The following is a 17,908-nucleotide window of genomic DNA, read 5'->3' on the forward strand; positions in this document are numbered from 1 at the left end:
TATCAGTAGCAATGGTACCGCAAAAATCTCCAGCACTGTGTGTTTTTGCAAAAATTCATCTGAACAAGCCACCTTCATGCGTACTATCCAGTTTGCCTTGAAATTCCTTCATGTTGTTTTTTGTGAGTGCACCATTGAAAAAAACTACAGATTTCTACACTAATTATACTCCCTTTTGACTTTTTGGTATGTGTCAATAAAACTGGATTGTCATTTACGCCGTGTTACTGCCTATATTTACCCAAGAGGTGAATTTATAGTACAAAATATTTCTGCAGTCTTTCCCAGTACAAGGATATATTAATAACAAGGAAAATGGGATTTTTTTTTCCCATGGCAAATGTTTGTTGTCAAAAACATGAAAATTGAAAAACCGAAGATTGAGCTGACTTTTTTTGTTATTGTTTTTACCCAAATGTTTTCAGTTTTCGGCAACAGAAAGCCAAAACATTTCGGCTGAAAATGGTAAAATATTTGGCTGAAAACTGAAAAAACTTGGATTTTGGGTTTCTGATCAAAAATTGTCAAGGAAAGCGAGTATTTTCTGGAAACATTTTTATTTCACTGAAAATGCACATTCCATCAAAACAACATTTTGAGCAGCTCTACTAACTAGCAGAAATAATTTTGTTGAAAGATTTCGAGGAAGGTCTATTATGGCCTGATCACAGTGGTCTCCTCTGGCCTTAGAAACTATGGATCTGTGTTTCTATTTCTGCATTTCTTAAGGTGCAAGATCAGAAAGATACATTCGCTGAGTTTTTTGGTGGCTTTGGGGGAAATAATCTGAATTCAGGTTGTGCGGCTGCGGGGTTCTTTTGCTGGAACAAAGCATAAAACACCTAGATGCATCGGTAGACACGGAGGGTGGAATATTCTAGGGCAGTGATTCTCAACCAGGGGTACACATATCCCTGGAGGTACGCAGAGGTCCTCCAGGGAGTTCATCAACTCATCTAGATGTTTGCCTAGTTTTACAACAGGCATAGCTTGCAGATGATGTGGGTTAAAGATCGACTCAGTTTCAATCTAACTTAAATCTGGTTATTACCAAAATCACTGGTGCCAGATGCTTATGTCAGTTACACCCATGTATGTAAAATGTAACCCCATTATGATTTCATTAGTTGTTGTTGTTCTTACAATATGATGCAGAGGTCCCAGCTGAGGTCCACTGTAACAGACCACGCTCTACAAACACATAATAACAAGAAAGAAAGTAAACATAGGCACAAAGACAGAACATGAATGCCCAGGGTCACACAGCAGGTGAGTGGCGGAGTGAAGAATGAAACTTATCTCTTTGGAATCCCAGTTCAATGCCCCTAGTTATTAGACCACCATACCTCTTAACAATCTTGTCCAATGTCTCCCTGTCAATTGAGAAATGCCTTACAGAGAGACGTCAGGCCAAATTCATCTCTGATTCACACCAGTGCAAATCCAGATTAACTCATCTGAAGTCAGTGCAACTGCTCCAGATTTAATTGATGACAGAATCTATCCAGTTTTCTGGTGAATACATAATGTTGCTAGAACACATAAATGTCCAGAAGCAGAAGATAACTAATTAACTCTATGCACAGCCTCTTTGCAAACTAGGCTTCTTTGGGAATAAATCATCTTGACATATAACAACAGTGAAAGAAACCTGTATCCCAGCAGCACAAACAACCCCGCAGGGCTGGGAGACGCTGGAATTCACTGCCTTTCTAGGAGAGCTTTCTTCTGAACGTGAGAGTAAGATCTCAGGCTGGGAGGAAAGTCTACTGAACTAGAAACCTGATTTGGAAAACTCCATTTGGATGTTACAATGTTACAGAGAAAAAAAACCCAGTCATTTTGCTCAGGCCAGAAGTCTGAAAGCTCAGCATAGACAAAGTGCGATATATCTGCATATAGAGGGGGTGCAGCATCAGAGAAACAGGAAGGGGAAAGTTGCTGGGAGAAAGAAATGCCAGGATTCCAGTCTCAGCTACCACTTCTGGGTCATCTAGGATAGGGTAGGGCACAACTTTGATGTACCTCAGTTTCCCTCACGTGTACAATGAAGATAACAATCTTGTCCTTTGCAGAGGTGTTGCAAGGATTTCATTGCAGTAGTTAACATGCCCCACCCTGGGAGGAGCAGAGCATTTTTATCTCCCTGTAAAGCTAATGGGAGCTGAGAACACACGGTCCCTTGCAGATTTGGGAGTAGATCCACCAACCGGTGGCAATTGTCATGACCAGTTGAGGAGCTGCCCCTGGGATTTGACATTTGCAAAGTGCTTTTGAGAGTTTAAAGTGCTACACGAATGCCAAGGGAATTCAATTTTCTAGCAGACTGAAATATAAATGCAGGGGTAAATTTTTATACCAGGAGTCCTAAAGTCAGTCCACTAAAGCCAGGTTTAGGGACCTAAATAAAAACAGCCTGATTTTCAGAGGTCTGACTTCAAGCTCCCATTGAAATCAGGGATTGGTGAGCTATAACAATCCATCCCTCTTGCATTTTAAAAGGCCCGCCTAAGAAAACCTTCCTTACACTGTCAGTATGTTTGGACCGGAAGCATCTTTTTGTTCTATATTTATGCAGAGCCTAGCACACTGGAGTGCTGAGCCTTGGGTGTGCTATTGGAACACACGGTATTATTTTATCATTAATACCCAAATGCCATCAAACAATGAATAAAGCAAATATACAAAAGGCATAAAACCAAGACAAGAGATTTTCAAGTCCTTTTTATTTTTTCCCCCGCCATGAGCTTAAAAAATATTAGGACTGATTCTTCTCTCACTTAAAAAGGTGTAAGTGACTTCATTGAAGTCAACGGAATTACACAGGTGTCAAAAGAGAACTAGACCTAATGCTTCTTGGTAGAATGCACCACACTTCATGTCTGCTGCAAAAATGACACCACAGACATAGATAGAAGTAGAAGCAACCAGCTGGCCTTCTGGATGACCTCACTTCCTGCCCCGTGCCTCGGTTTCCCTAAATGTAAAAAGAGGATAATGATACTGCCCTCCTTTGTAAAGTGCTTTGTGATCTATATGCTTGGAAGGATAAGGGTTTTTAAAGTCAACTTCACCGTACATACGCCAACCAACAAAACAATATTTTGATTGATAATCATCAGAATTCACAGATCGGCAAAGGAAGAAAAATGCTATTTCAGAACTTATTAGAGTTTGATTTAAGGTTCTTTACTTTGCACATTAAACCATGATAAAGCTTTCACTTTTTGAAGCTCAATGTCATTAAAAAATGGTTGTCCCCCGCCACACTCTCTGACCGCCACACAACTCCCTGCAATTCCTGAAATGTAAACAAATAAAAATATGCTTAAACTCCATAATTTTGTGCAACTGATAATTTAAACTGTTTTAAAATGCCAAAAAGTAAACATTGATATCGATCACATTTATTTAAAAAATAGAAATCAGAGTTTGCCAAGCCTAGCTACAGAAAAGCCAGGTATTATTAGCATTATTATGAAGCAAACCGACATTTTTGATCTTTTAGGACCGTGGCCTGCTAGCCTGATTTATGCAGTCATCCTTGCTTGTGATAGTGATGACAAAAGGTGAGTAAAGGTTGACCCTCTTCAAAATGACCGGCTAATTTATGTTGGAAAGAAGAGGTCTACATTGCGTTCTTTGCTCATGCAACTGTTCCACTGCTGGGCCAAATCCAAATCATGCTGGTGACTCAATTTACCTCAACAGGCTTACTCAAGCAAGTAAAATGAGCAAACTTTGGCCCTAGATTAATGACAGGATTGCCTGAATGAAGACTCAGTATGCACTGTGTGACCTTTCCATGCATAAGTATCTCACGTAGGGTGACCAGATGTCCTGATTTTATAGGGACAGTCCCGATAGTTGGGGCTTTGTCTTATATAGGTACCTATTACCCTTTCCCCAGTCCTGATTTTTCACATTTGCTGTCTGGTCACCCTAGTCTCATGCCACCAGTTGCTTTACATTTTGATACTCCTTGTAATGACCCAGCGAATGAACATTATTTGGGGGCAACATGCATACTTAGAGTGTAGAGTCATTCATGCATTAAAATAAAAATGAACATTTTATACTTTTTAATTCAAACTTTTCACACTGTGGTCCCACTGGCATAACTTGGCATTGCTCCATTGGAGTAAATGGGGCCAAATTCCCACCTGGTGTAAAAATGGATGTTGCTCCATTGAAGTCAATAGATATATGCCAATTTACACTTGCTGAAAACGTATCCCTTGCTGTTATGGGAAGGTACCTACTAATCTAAGACACTTTGGGCCTGATTCTCCACTTCTGTGTACAGCTTTTACATCTGTATAGGTCCACTGACGTCAGTAGACTCCCAGCTTACTTTGGTACCAGTCAGGGCCACCCGGGGGGGGCAAGTGGAGCAATTTGCCCCAGACCCCACAGGGTCCCCATGGCAGTTTTTCGGGGCCCCTGGAGCGGGGTCCTTCACTCGCCCTGGGGGCCCTGGAAAACTCTTGTGGGACCCGGGCCCCTGGAGCTTCTTCCACTCCGGGTCTTCGAAGACCCCCCGCCATCAAATTACCGCCGAAGACCTAGCACTTCGGCAGCGGGTCCAGCTTTGGAGGTAATTCAATGGCGGGGGGCCCCCGCCATGGGTCTTCGGGGCACTTCGGTGACGGGTCCCCTAGCAAAGGACCCTTCACTGCCGAATTACCGCCAAAGCGAGGGCCCCCGCCATCAAAGACCCCAGGCCCCCTGAATCCTCTGGGCAGCCCTGGTACCAATGAGAGGAGGATCAAAGTCTTGCTATCGTCCGTAAAGCCAACGCATGTTGGAATGGACAATGCATGTTGGAATGGAATCCATGTTGCTATGGCAATGTCTGGACAGATCACATGGGAGCTGATGTCATTATCTTTGTCGCAGATAATGTTACATTTTTAAATGTAACCTCCAGATATGCAAGCAACCAAGTGCTTTCTAAATTCTACAATCCCGTGATTAGAGCACCCCCTTGCTACAACTCAGCCTTATCCCTGCCACTGGAGGTTTAATTAAATGATTATTTTCCTGATTTCTTACCTGAATGAGATTCAGGTGCTAATGACTCACATAACTGGCAATAAGCAGCAACAGGAATGCTGGGGGAACACACATTGTGCAAGCATCAGGTTTTCTGACTGCAATAAAAAAATCCGTTTTAATTCAGATTCTTTCAAGTTCTCAGGCAAAGGAAACTAGTTTTGGAAAGTTATCACAGAAAACAAGCTATGATATGATGATGATGATGCCCCTAAGCTTCTAATTTTGGATTCATTATCTCTGCTGGCTGCTCATGCACCCAACTCTGCAAAAATCCAGCTCAAGACAAGGTCTGAGCTGCCCGCTTTCCTTATACAGAGCAGTATCTTCCTTTGCTAGAAAACCCATTGAGGTCAATGGAACTAACTGCATAGCGAAGGTACCATTCCAGACAGACACGGTTGGCAGAATCTGGTTTATGAGTAAGCCCACTGGCCAAGATTTTCAAAAGTTTCTAGTGATTCTCGGGGGCTTGCACGATTTGCGATACCTTCCAGGGGACTGACTTTCAGAAACTGCTCGCTGAGAATTGGAGCCCCCTTAAACTGACTCAAGTCGTGCACCCAAAAGACAAAGCGACCAAAATCAAACAGCAACTTTTGGAAATCTTGGCCAGTGCGGTAAGCGCAAACAGCTCATTTACCTGAGTGAGGATGTGCAGCAATGGACCTAAAACCAGAATGCTGTGAATTCCACCAGCAAATGTCACTACGGGGCACTGATGACTGGAAACCCCCTGCTGAACATCATAATTTTGCAGATCAGCAGGTGAAAAACAAGCACAATAAAAACATAGCCTCACTCCCTTACTTTTAGAATTGGTCCTGCCTGAGAAGTCCAGTAGGATTGAATAGGAAATATTACCCTTTCTATAGGTTTAAAAAAAAAACATTCCTATAGAATTTAATAGATAATTTCATCCCTCCTGTATAATTCCATATAATTCAAACAGACTGTAGACATCTCATTATGTACCAAATTCCATAGACCATATCCTCAGCTGGTGTAGCTCCAGTAACTTCAAGGCTGAAGAGTCTTTCTGACCCTATAGAATTTGAGTAATTTCTATAGACCCCTATTGATTTCATTCCAGTTCAAATCTATAATGCTTTTCCTTAGGGGACAGGAAAAGACCTTGATAATGCTCCCTAATGTAGTATAGATATTTTTTTGAATGAACATGATCTGCAGCCTCATTACACAGTTCTGCAATGGGGTCTCTCTTGAAATGTGGGGCGTCATTGATTTGTTCTTTGGTGCAAGGATTAGTTGGCTTCATCTTTGAAAGCCATTTCAACAGCCATTTGCAGCTCTGTTTGCCATAGCCAAATTAAAGCTCAAAAAACTTAAGGCTAAGATTTTCCAAGTTGCCTGAAGGATTTACACACCCAACTCCCACTAAAATGATCAAGAGTTGGTCATCTAAATTCCCAAGGAGCCTTTGAAAATCTCTCACACACACTCACACATACTCGCACAGCAATGCTGTAATAGCTGAAACTGGCATTATTGATGTCTTTAGGTATGCAGATTTCTAAGCAGATTGTGCATCATGTCCTCTGCAATAAGAACTTGCAGCCCCTTTGCAACGTAAGAACCATCCCCCCAGCCCTGCAAAGACTTGAGTGTGGAAGTAACTTTACCGGTTAAAGTCAATTGCATTGTTCACGTTAATAGAGCAGCTGGTTGGTCTTTTACATCAGCTCTGTGATAGTGGATGATCCAGCGACTAGTCCTGACACACACGAGTAGCCTCTTCTTGCCAAATCTCATGAGTCAGTGTTTCAGAATCAGGCCTACAATCTCGTTTAATTAAAAAAACAACCACCCTCCTGTGCAAGGACAAGTAAGTGCACTCCGTTACTTTCTTGCCCACAAACAATGCATTTTTCAAAGCCAGGCTGCTACCTAGGTGTGTTTGACAAGACAAGTTGCTGCAAGGTACGTCAAGCCCATGAACGCAGCGGATTGTCTCTGCATCCCTGCCAAGTGCTCCAAGCAGATAAAAGAAGCAGCTCCCCTCTCTCACACCAGAGGGGTTCCATCTCCTTCGCTCTCTGCTCTTCTCCTGCAGCACAGCTTCTATTCCCACACTTTGCTCTCCACTCTTAGTTTTCAATTGAACGAGCCACCATGAGTCGAATCTCCATGAGAAAATCAACAAGTGGGGGTGGAAGCAAGACCTTCAGCTCAGGTTCTGCTGGCTTAGGTGGAGGTTTTGGTGGTGGTGGCAGAAGCAGCTTCAGCTCGGTCTCTGTTTCTCGAGTTGGAGGAGGAAGAGCTGGTGGCTTTGCAGCTGGTGGCGGTGGAGGTTTTGGCAGCAGAAGCCTATATAGCCTAGGTGGAAATAAAAGAATTTCCTACAGTGCCATTGGCGGAGGTCTCCGGAGTGGATTTGGTGGTGGTGGAGGATACGGTTTTGGTGGAGGAGTAGGCTTTGGTTACGGTGGTGGAGCAGGCAGTGGTCTTGGTCTCGGTGGAGGTGGCGGGTATGGGTTAGGTGGTGCTGGCGGTGGCTATGTGTTGGGTGGCCCTGGGTTCAGTGTAAGGGGTGGCCCTGGGTTTCCCGTTTGTCCACCTGGTGGCATCCACGAAGTGACGGTCAACCAAAGCCTCTTGGCGCCGCTCCACCTGGATATTGACCCGGAGGTCCAGAAAGTGAAATTGCAGGAGAGAGAACAGATCAAGACCCTCAACAACAAATTTGCCTCCTTCATTGACAAGGTGAGAACTTTTCCTGAACCCACAGGATGCAAAGTAACTTCTCTGGATAGTTCAATGTCTTCCAGAAAAAAAATTGAATGCTATCCTTTTCCATGAGCATATGTTGTCTGGGCAATTTCTGTATTCACCATGGTTTAGCCATAGGCAGCGGATTATTAGTATTAGGAGAAATTGCTGATTAAAAACCAGGAATTTTTCTTAAATCTCCTTGTCACAGAGACCTGCTGGGGGGTGGTGGAGGGGGGGACACAATAAATTGTTTTGTTTAATCCTTCTCAGCTACTGTAATTCGGTGGAGCACCATTGGACTCAATGGGGTTACACTGATTTTAAGTAGTCGTGAATCTGGAACCAGACTTTAAAAGATATTTAGGCACCTAAAGGTAGGTACCTAATGGGCTTTACAAAAGTACCCAAGTAGGTAGGTGCCTAACCTGCTTAAGTTCTTTTGAAAATCCTGACTGCATCTTTAGTTACCTAAATGCAATTGAAAATCTGGCACCTGGTCCCAAAATTCCTATATGAAAAGTATCTTTCACATTCTCCCTACCCCCCCCCTCTCTCTCTCCGCCCTGAACTGAACAATCAACCTTTTCCTTGTCAGTGATTTTGTGGGTTGTTTGAATAGGTTTAAGCACCTGCCTCTGGGTTCTGTTTTTTTCCCCAGGTCCGATTCTTGGAGCAACAGAATAAAGTATTGGAGACCAAATGGACTCTACTGCAGGAACAGGGTCAGACGACTGTCAAACGGAACCTGGATCCTCTTTTTGAGGCCTACATTAACAACCTCAGGAGGCAGCTAGACAACCTCTTGGGGGAGAGAGGAAGGCTGGATACAGAACTGAGGAACATGCAAGACATGGTGGAGGATTTTAAGAATAAGTAAGAAAGTCTGCATTGAAATCTAGGCTATTGACATGCATGAAAAACCAAGCCAGGCATTTCATTCTGTATTGAGCATCAAAATGCCTTACACTGGCATCACGTGGCATTTGCTACTCTCAAAGCAGATGCAAGCACTGAGCCAGATTCTGATCTCGGAGCATCTGGCTCTAACTCCATTATTGAAGTCAGTGGAGTTACGCTAGCATTACTGAGATCAGAATTTGACCCACTGATTTGATAAAAATAAAACAGCAGAGGATTTTAAAATTCACATTCACAAATATAGTGCATGTGAAAAAATTTCAAAGGCACCAAAGTGACGTAGGAGCTTAAGTCCCATTTTCAAAAAGTGACCTAGCGCTTAGAACTAAGACCCATTAACTTTTGATTTTCAGAAGTGACAGTTACTTAAGTGCCTAAATCCCAGTGGCTTTCCATGGGACTTAGGCGCTTTTAAACATTTTACCCATATCTAAAATGCCTTCTCTCCATCCCTCATATTTACAAGACACTCTTAATCCTTGCAGCCTATAAAGCATTAGGTAGCAAGACTGGCAAAGTGCAGTTCTGAGAAAATTAGACTTGAGGATCAGAAAAGTTTAGATAGATGGATGGGGTAGATGGGGATGGATAGATAGATAGATAGATGTGTTTTTAGGAATTCGCACATAATATTGGCATGTGGCATGGCATGAATTGGCTTCTAATATTCATTTGTGTTTCTTGTACTTGTAATTTCATTGGCTTTTTTAATGGTTCAAAATAATACATAGTCTGTTTTACTCATTATATTATGGTTTCTGGAGGATGGAAATACTGCATGGGAAACAGACCGTGTCTTATTTCAAATCCCTCTTCATTGCCTCTTTCATCTGAATTCCTATGCCAAAATCAGGCACAGAGTTGACAAAAGCCTTATGGAGACATCCAGATCACATTTTCCGCAGCGCGGTCAAGATAACGCTTCCTTTCTCCGATCTTGCCAAGACCCACCCTGCCTCTTTGATTTAGCCCTAAGCCATGAAGTTTCACAGAAGCAAATTTTTTGTCATAATGAAGTGCTTTTGCAAAACTCCAGCTAAAAGATCTTGGAATAAATGGTACAGTTAGTTAGACAGGCTGATTTATGATGTATTTACAGGCATTTCCATGGCAGTTGCATCTAAAGCAATTAGTGACACTTGATAATAGGCCCCAATCCTGCAAAGATTTTGTCCATATGCTTAACTTGATGCCTGGCGGGTAGTGCCATTGGTTTCAGCTGGGACTACTAAGAATGCAGAAACTTAACAATGTGGGTGATTCTGTGCAGGTTTCGGGTGAGTAACCAACCAATAGCTACTCTTACTTCTGGGGCTAGATTTTAAGCAAGTGTGTCAGTTCTGGACTCCGTATTATTTTTCAAACGTAGAACCCTTCTTTCAGCAAGCCACAACTAAAGAAAATCAATGGTATTTATATGGCCCCAGGTTGCGCAGCATCTGAGCAGCTTGCGATTGCGAGCATATTTATCTTAACACTCCCTCAAAGGGGGGCAGTGCTAGTACCCCTTGTTAAAGATGGGGAATAGAGGCATGGAGGGAAACATTTTCCAGAGCTCCCAAGGGATTTAGGCGCTTTGGTCACTTTAAAATGTCTGACTCCATCAAAGTCCTACAGGAAGTTTGTAGCCAAGCAAGGATTTGAACTGAGGATTCTGACCTCAGATGCTTGCATGCAACACACTGGACCATTTCCCTCTGAGGCAGTTGTAGGCGAAATGCTACAGTTAGTCACTTCACGATGTGGATTCTGCTACCACAAGACCTGGTACCATTAGCTAAGCTTGGAGAGATTTTCATAAGCACAGGTTGGATCTAGGCACCCAACTCCCATTGATTTTCAGTGGGAGTTGGGTTCCTAACTGCTCTGGATTTAAAATCCTTCCCCCCTCACGACCCCTATCATTTGGAATAGGAGTGACTTGCATCACAGGAATGTAGGACTGGAAGGGACCTTGAGAGATCTTCTAGTCCAGTCCCCTGCACTCAAGGCAGGGTCCGTGCCTTCTCCGCTAGTGACACAAGAGGATGGGTCCTGATCTAGCCCACTCTCTCCTCTCTCCCAACAGATATGAAGATGAAATTAACCGGCGCACAGCTGCAGAGAATGACTTTGTGGTGCTCAAGAAGGTGAGTAGCCCAGCGTCACTCACGGGCCTGAGTCCAAGAGGTGTGAGGTACTGCAGAGTCCGACCAACACCAGTGGGAGCTCTGGAACCCCTTCCCCACCCACCCCCCAGCCCCTGTGCAATTGGGAGGATTACAGCTCAAACTGGCAGTAAACTGGTCTGGCATCATTCACCTTGGAAATGAAACCCCCCGAGTCAGGCCCGAGAGGAAGAAGGCCTCTTCCCTGCTGGTTGCATGCTTGTTACATGGAAAACAATGGCCAGTGGCTATACCTAGTGGTAAATCTAGTAGCCCCATCCTTACCCTCTTGCACCCTAAACCTTTGCCACCCCCAAGTCCAGGGCTGCCACAAGGCACTTGACACCGGCTGCCTAGGAACTGCTGTAGGAACTGCAGTCAGAACTACCAGGATGCCCCTCCCCAGCTGGAAAGCTGGCTGCTCTGTCCCAGTAACTCTCCTTGCTCGCCCTCCCAGCCCCCTGCCCCCTGCCCCATCCCAATCATCCCTGCACCGATTGGAACGACACGGCCCCTCCCGCCCCAAGGGGCACTACCTCAGTTCTGCTCACCTAGGCCCACCCATGGCCACAGAAGAAGGGTCCGGCCTTGTCCTTGAATGACACATTTTAAAAGACCTTCTACATCGCGATGCAGCGACCGCTTAGGCAATAACACTCTGCAAAGGCTGATGACAGTGGACGGGTGGGTTTTTTTTTTTGCTGTGTTCAGCCCTTTGGCTGACTCTGTGGCTCATCAGGGTGTCCGTGACTTTTCTTTTCTTTCCTTTAGGATGTGGACGGCTCCTACATGAACAAGGTCGAGTTGCAGGCCAAAGCAGACGCGCTGATGGATGAAATTAATTTCCTGAGAGCTCTGTTTGAAGCGGTAAGCATCGGTCCCGCACTCTTTTAGAAACTTAGAGAGTTCCCCACCCTACTGCACCAGGCACTGATGACTGGGGATGTGTCAGTCTGTGGTATTTGTATGGTCTCCTTTAAGATGGTACCTGAGCACCTCATAATTGTCGGTGTATTTATCCTCCCAACACCCCTGTAAAGTAGGGAAGTATTATTATCCTCATTTGACAGATGGAAATCTCAGGCACAGAGACACTAAAGCATTTGCCCAACGTCGCACAGAGAAGAGAATTAAACCCAGGTGTCCTAGGGTAGTGCTTTAACCATTGTACCATACTTCCTCTGATAAACAAGCACTAGTATGCACCACTGTAACAAACTCCTCATCATCCATCAGCAGCAGGGTTTGAATTCTGAACCAGCCACACAAATTGCTACTAGTCAAACGACAGGACTGACTTCTCTATTGATCCCAGTGGCTGATGGCTCAGCAGCAGACAGATCACGGAGAGTCATGGAGAAAAATCAAATAAGAGAAGGGCCAGTCTATCCCATACATTTGGAGCTGGTGAGAATTTTTCAACCCCTGCCAAAAAATTTGAGTTTTCACCAAAATTGAGATTTTTTTCCTGCGGGAAAATGTCTTTTTTGACAAAAATTTTCAATGGTAAAATTCCCAAACATTTTTGTTGGTTTCATTTTGCTTGTCTGGTAGGGTTTTTGAAAAGTCCTCAAAAGGAATGTTTTTATTCAAATTAAATCAAAATGAAAAAAACCAAACCCTTGGCTTTATTACATGTTGACATTTTCCACACCAAAAAAAATCAAAACATTTTAAAGGAAAAATTGTTGCTCAGCATTTTTCTTGGAGGAAAAAAGACAGGTTTATGACCAGGTCCATTATTACTTATTAGCTGTATTATGGTAGTACTTAGGAGCCACAGTCAAGGACCATGACCCCACTGCGCTAGGTGCTGTACAAATGCAGAACAAAAAAGTCTCTGCCCCAAAGAGCTTGCAATCTAAGTATAAGACAAGAAGGGAAAGGCAGATACTGACAGACAGACATGGAAGCCCAAGGAAACAGAGAGACACAAGTGGTCAGCAGGATGGACAAGGATCTCAGGACACCAGTTGCCTCACAGGTGTCAGCTCTACATACAATGCAAATGATCCAGGCTTCGTGTCTCTTGTAGGAACTGAGCCAGATGCAGCAGCAGGTCTCCGACACCTCCGTCGTCCTGTCTATGGACAACAACCGAAGCCTGGACTTGGACAGTATCATCCGGGAGGTCAAAGCGCAGTACGAGGAGATTGCCAACAGGAGTAGAGCTGAGGCAGAGTCTTGGTACCAGACCAAGGTGAGGCCTGAAGGCTAATAATGTTCTTGGTTTTTTAAATTCCTCTTATCTACTGCTTGCATTCAGTTCCTCACATTGCACCACGGAAGCCAATGGGAGCTTTATGCTTGACTTAGACGGGTACAGGATCACATTTTTTAGACTGATCAAATTTGCCAGAAGCTGGGAGTAGATGACAGGGGATGGATCACTTGATGATTGCCTGTTCTGTTCATTCCCTCTGGGGCAGCTGGCATTGGCCACTGTTGGAAGACAGGACACTGGGCTAGATGGACCTTTGGTCTGACCCACTATGGCCGTTTTTAAGTTACATCAGGAATGAATTTGGCTCATTGCACCCAGTAATAACAATAGTAAACTACTCTGCAGAGATTTTCATCATTAGTTTGCAAAACACTTAACAGTTGAGGATAAGTATCATTTTAAATATGGGGAAACTGAGGCAGGGACCTTTTAAGTGACTTGACGCTCATTGCCCAAAGAGTCAGAGGCAGAGCCAGCATCATGGGGTGCGAGGCCGTGCATGCTTTCTTTATTGTAGTAATGACAAGTGTGTCTTTGCTCTATACGCAACATTAAGAATAAGTGGAAAGACATTTGGATTCCAAGTACTGAGATTACTAATGCTAGACAGACACACAAGGCCCGGCTGCATACATAAACCTTTGTCCTGCTAGTGTCCGGTGGCTTCTGCAGTACAAGACATAGGGCTTCCAAACTATTTAAATGGATGCTATCCAATTCCTCAATGCTGCAGTAAGTAATGGGTCGTGTTCTCCTCTCCCCCAACCCTCATGTCTGAATATTTAGTTTGAGGAGCTGCAGATCTCCGTCGGGCGGCACGGTGATGACTTGCGTAACACAAAGGTCGAAATTTCCGAGACCAACCGGATGATCCACAGGCTGCGGAATGAAATCGACAGCGTGAAGAAGCAGGTAGGGTGGAGCCTCTCGTTACCTGGGGCAGGCTAGTGGTTGGGTGTGAGGCACAGGCTGGGGCTTGTGCGCTGAATAACGGTTCAGCTGATGGGTTTGGAGCAGGGAGGTGGTTGAGGGTCTTCTCGCTTTGTAAGAAATGGAGATGCCAGCCTGACGGAAGCGTGCACGAGACACTGTGCATTGCACACCGAGCACTCATACTTGCAGCGCCTCCATTACCATGATATCTCCATTACCATGAGAATCATACCCATTGGCTTCAATAGCCTGACTCCTGAGTTGCATCTGTGCAGGAGAAAGAGAATCATATCCATTGACTTCAGTGCAGTGAGGCCTGACTTACCCTGGTGCATGCAAAAGAGAATCGTATCGATTAACTTCAATGGAGTGACTCCTGATTTGCACAAAGGAGACTCATGCTAATTACTCCAGGTTTACATGGGTTTACATGCTCAGAGGGAGCGGTCACTCTCGCATTTGGTTACCCCATTAATTACTAACCACACTTCAACGTTCCTGGTTTGCAGTGCGCCAGCCTGCAAGCGGCCATCGCCGAGGCCGAGGAGCGCGGTGAAATGGCCCTCAAGGATGCCCGAGCAAAACTGACTGAGCTGGAGGATGCCCTGCAGAAGACCAAGGCAGACTTGGCCCGCCAGCTGCGGGAGTACCAGGAGCTGATGAACGTCAAGCTGGCCCTGGATATCGAGATCGCCACCTACAGGAAGCTGCTGGAAGGAGAGGAAAGCAGGTGGGTGCATGATGCAATGATACTGCATCCCTGAGGCAAGCGAGCAGCCCCATTGCTCCCCTGACAGCAAGATGCGAGATTGGAACCTAAGCGGTATAATTCAGGGTATGTCTACCCAGCAATGCCGAGGTGCGACTGCAGAACCTGCCTGAGCTCTGACTGAGCTCACTTGCTAAAAATAAGCCGTAACACCTGGACAGTGACTGGGTTCCACGTTTGAGTACACACCCAGGCTTGAGCTCAAGCTGTTAGTTTGTACTGCTGTGGCTTCACTGCTATTTTTAATAAGCTGGGTTGATCAAAGCTGTCTTGGGTATGTCTATCTACACGTGCGGCAATGACACCTCCCAATTGCAGTGTAGACATACACGCAATGACGTCCGGAACAAAGGCTACATTGTAGTGTGAGCAAGTAAGGTGCCTTCCTTCACGTTTGCACAGTTCCTAGCACATTGCGAGTGACACTGGAAATATGTCCCAGTAATGAGGAGAAGATAAAAAAGAAGGTAAAATGCTGCTGTAATTGAAGCAGAGATGGGATAAGGAGCTGCAAATGCAATCCCATGACCATGAGCTAGATTAGATGGAGAATGATGTGTGATGTTTGACTGAGGTTCAGAGTTTAAAGATGGGAATCAGTTGCAGTGGGGGAGGTTTAGGTTGGATATTAGGAAAAACTTTTTCACGAGGAGGGTGGTGAAGCAGTGGAATGGGTTACCTAGGGAGGTGTTGGAATCTCCATCCTTAGAGGTGCTTAAGGTCAGGCTTGACAAAGCCCTGACTGGGATGATTTAGTTGGGGATTGGTCCTGCTTTGAGCAGGGGGTTGGCCTAGATGACTTCCTGAGGTCCTTTCCAATCCTAATAGTCTATGATTCTATGATTCTATGAATCCTAATGCTGGAAGCATTCATAAGGCTGAAAATCTAGCTGACAAAACGATATGTGTGAGGCAGGCTGGAGACTATTCCCTCCTTTTCCATTGTTTTCATCAGCATTCTACATTTTTTACCTAAACATTTCATCTGGGCTTTCAGCAAATGTCAACTGGCTTCATAGCTGGCTGGAAAATGGGAGCGAGAAAATGCACCAACATTCAGAAAACTTCCAATCTCCCCTTCCCATTTTTCCATGGACTTAAAAAAGTTTTTCCCTGAAATTTCCAATCCTGAAAAATACCGGTCGGCTCTAACAAGCAATGGAGCTTGAATTTTCAAAGGGAGTAGGTAAGACCCTTTTGAAAATTCCAGCCTATGATCCTAAATCAATTCAGACTCAAAATAAGATGCCCCTTACCTAGGGTCAGGGTAGATTCTCCACCACTGTAGGTCTTTAAGTCAAGACTGGGGGCCTTTCTAAAAGATATGTGCTGGCTCAGCCATGAGTTATGGATGCAGGAATCCATAGAGGAGGTTCTCAGGCATGGGTTATCAGAATAGATAAGCACAATGGTCCCTTCTGACCTTAATGTCTGCAAATCTATCTGTATTGGTCATGAGTTGTCTATGAACTGAGGGCGTCACTTACATCCTTTCCTTCCTGTCTCTCTCTTTCCTAACAGGCTGGCAGGAGAGGGAGTTGGACCTGTGAGCATCTGTAAGTGACTCGACCTCTGACCTATCACTGGCTTTTCCAAATGAAGCTGATGTGTGGGTTTGGTTTCCCTCTGGAAACCACAGAGATCTCACTTGTTGTGCTTGTCATTTTGCAGCGGTGGTCAGTTCCTCGACTGGATACAGTGGAGGCAGCCTGGGAGGAGGATATGGAGGTGGGCTTTCCCTGGGAGGTGGCGGAGGAGGTGGCGGCGGCTACAGTCTCGGCATTGGAGGCGGGAGCGGATTCGGCCTTGGCGGCAGCAGCAGTGCTGGATATAGCTACGGAAGCGGGATAAGCGTTGGAGGTGGCGGTGGTTTCAGCTCTGGCAGTGGAAGAGGCCTGAGTGGAAGTCTGAGCTCCGGAGGGAGGAGCAGCTCCAGCGTGAAAATCGTATCCAAGACCACGACCAGCAAAAAATCCATCAGATAAAGACGAGGCCCCCAGCGATCCCTGCATGAATGAAAACACGTTTCCTATCTACTGAAAGCAAGTGCAGCCCGTAGAAATCCATTGTGTAAATAGCTGAGCTAACCCCCACACTCAAGTCCTTTCACCTTTTCCCCGTGGATTGGGTACAGCCAGGATCTTACCATGGAAATCAGGAATGTTGTAGGCCAAAGCATTGCTTGCAATCTGTTTCACATGTGGGGTTCTGACCAGCATAGAGGCCAGACCGTATTCCTGATTCGGCACGTGCTTTAACGTTCGTTCCCATTGGAATTGTGAACTTAAAGATAAGCTGAAGCACTTTGCTGAATCGGGACCCATTTGATCACCACAGCCTGTTAAATCCATCACTTACAGCTGCTGGAAAAGGGGATTTCCATTTACATGCTGTGCGAACGTGCCTAGATATATGTTACCTGGAATCTCTTTCCTGTTTGGGCATGTTCATTTAATTCACAGTAAAAAAGAAAAACATAGCGTCAGCCTCACGAAATTACAAATCCATCTGTTCTACCCAAAGAAATAGTTACACAACACTATAATCAAGTAAGATCTGTGTCCCAACATGTGTTCTAAGCTGAGGGTGTCCTCCTGGCAACTAAAAAAATATCTTCGGCGCCATCTTTTTTGAGAGTGATCCGGTGGAAAAGGTGATTGCTTTTTTTGATGTATAAACTCCAGCACTGATTTCTAATTCTTTGTCCTAATGGCTACAGCCCCTTGACTTTCGGGCGTCTGGTACTGTATGTTCAATAAACAGCATCTGTCATTTTTAAACTGTCGTTTTACTGTTTTTTCCTCCCCAAAATATTATGAGGTGTGTTATCGTAGCACAAGCGGACCTCAATAGAGAGCAGCTCTCCATTGCACTAGGCCAGGGGTGGCCAAGCTGGGGTTCCAGAGCCACATGCGGCTCTTCAGAAGTTAATATGTGGCTTCTTGTATAGGCACCGACTCCAGGGCTGGAGCAACAGGCGCCAACTTTCCAATGTGCCGGGGGAGGGGGGTGCTCACTACTCAACCCCTGGCTCTGCCACAGGCCCTGCCCCCACCGAACCTCTTCCTGACCCCTCCCCTGAGCCTGCCATGCCCTCACTCCTCCCTGCTTCCTCCCAGAGCCTCCTGT

General features: G+C 45.0%; 1 protein-coding gene across 1 annotated transcript; it reads left to right on the plus strand.

Annotated features, from left to right (window-relative positions):
* Positions 1-7,109: 7,109 nt before the first annotated feature.
* On the plus strand, positions 7,110-17,507 carry LOC115647756 (keratin, type II cytoskeletal 5-like). The gene is made up of 9 exons (XM_030554527.1): positions 7,110-7,779; positions 8,447-8,661; positions 10,775-10,835; positions 11,625-11,720; positions 12,889-13,053; positions 13,864-13,989; positions 14,520-14,740; positions 16,301-16,335; positions 16,451-17,507. Exons 1-9 carry the CDS (start codon positions 7,189-7,191, stop codon positions 16,762-16,764), a joined length of 1,824 nt encoding a protein of 607 aa, XP_030410387.1. The 5' UTR covers positions 7,110-7,188; the 3' UTR covers positions 16,765-17,507.
* The last annotated feature ends 401 nt before the right edge of the window (positions 17,508-17,908 follow it).

The sequence above is a fragment of the Gopherus evgoodei genome, chromosome 3, assembly GCF_007399415.2.
Source record: "Gopherus evgoodei ecotype Sinaloan lineage chromosome 3, rGopEvg1_v1.p, whole genome shotgun sequence".
Taxonomy (NCBI): Eukaryota; Metazoa; Chordata; order Testudines; family Testudinidae; genus Gopherus; species Gopherus evgoodei.

Excerpts from the sequence above, each read along its gene's own strand:
- LOC115647756 (XM_030554527.1), top strand. The coding sequence starts at position 7,189 with ATGAGTCGAATCTCCATGAGAAAATCAACAAGTGGGGGTGGAAGCAAG. Across the intron at positions 11,721-12,888 it reads TGAGAGCTCTGTTTGAAGCG|GAACTGAGCCAGATGCAGCA; the intron begins GTAAGCATCGGT and ends TGTCTCTTGTAG. Across the intron at positions 13,990-14,519 it reads TCGACAGCGTGAAGAAGCAG|TGCGCCAGCCTGCAAGCGGC; the intron begins GTAGGGTGGAGC and ends CCTGGTTTGCAG.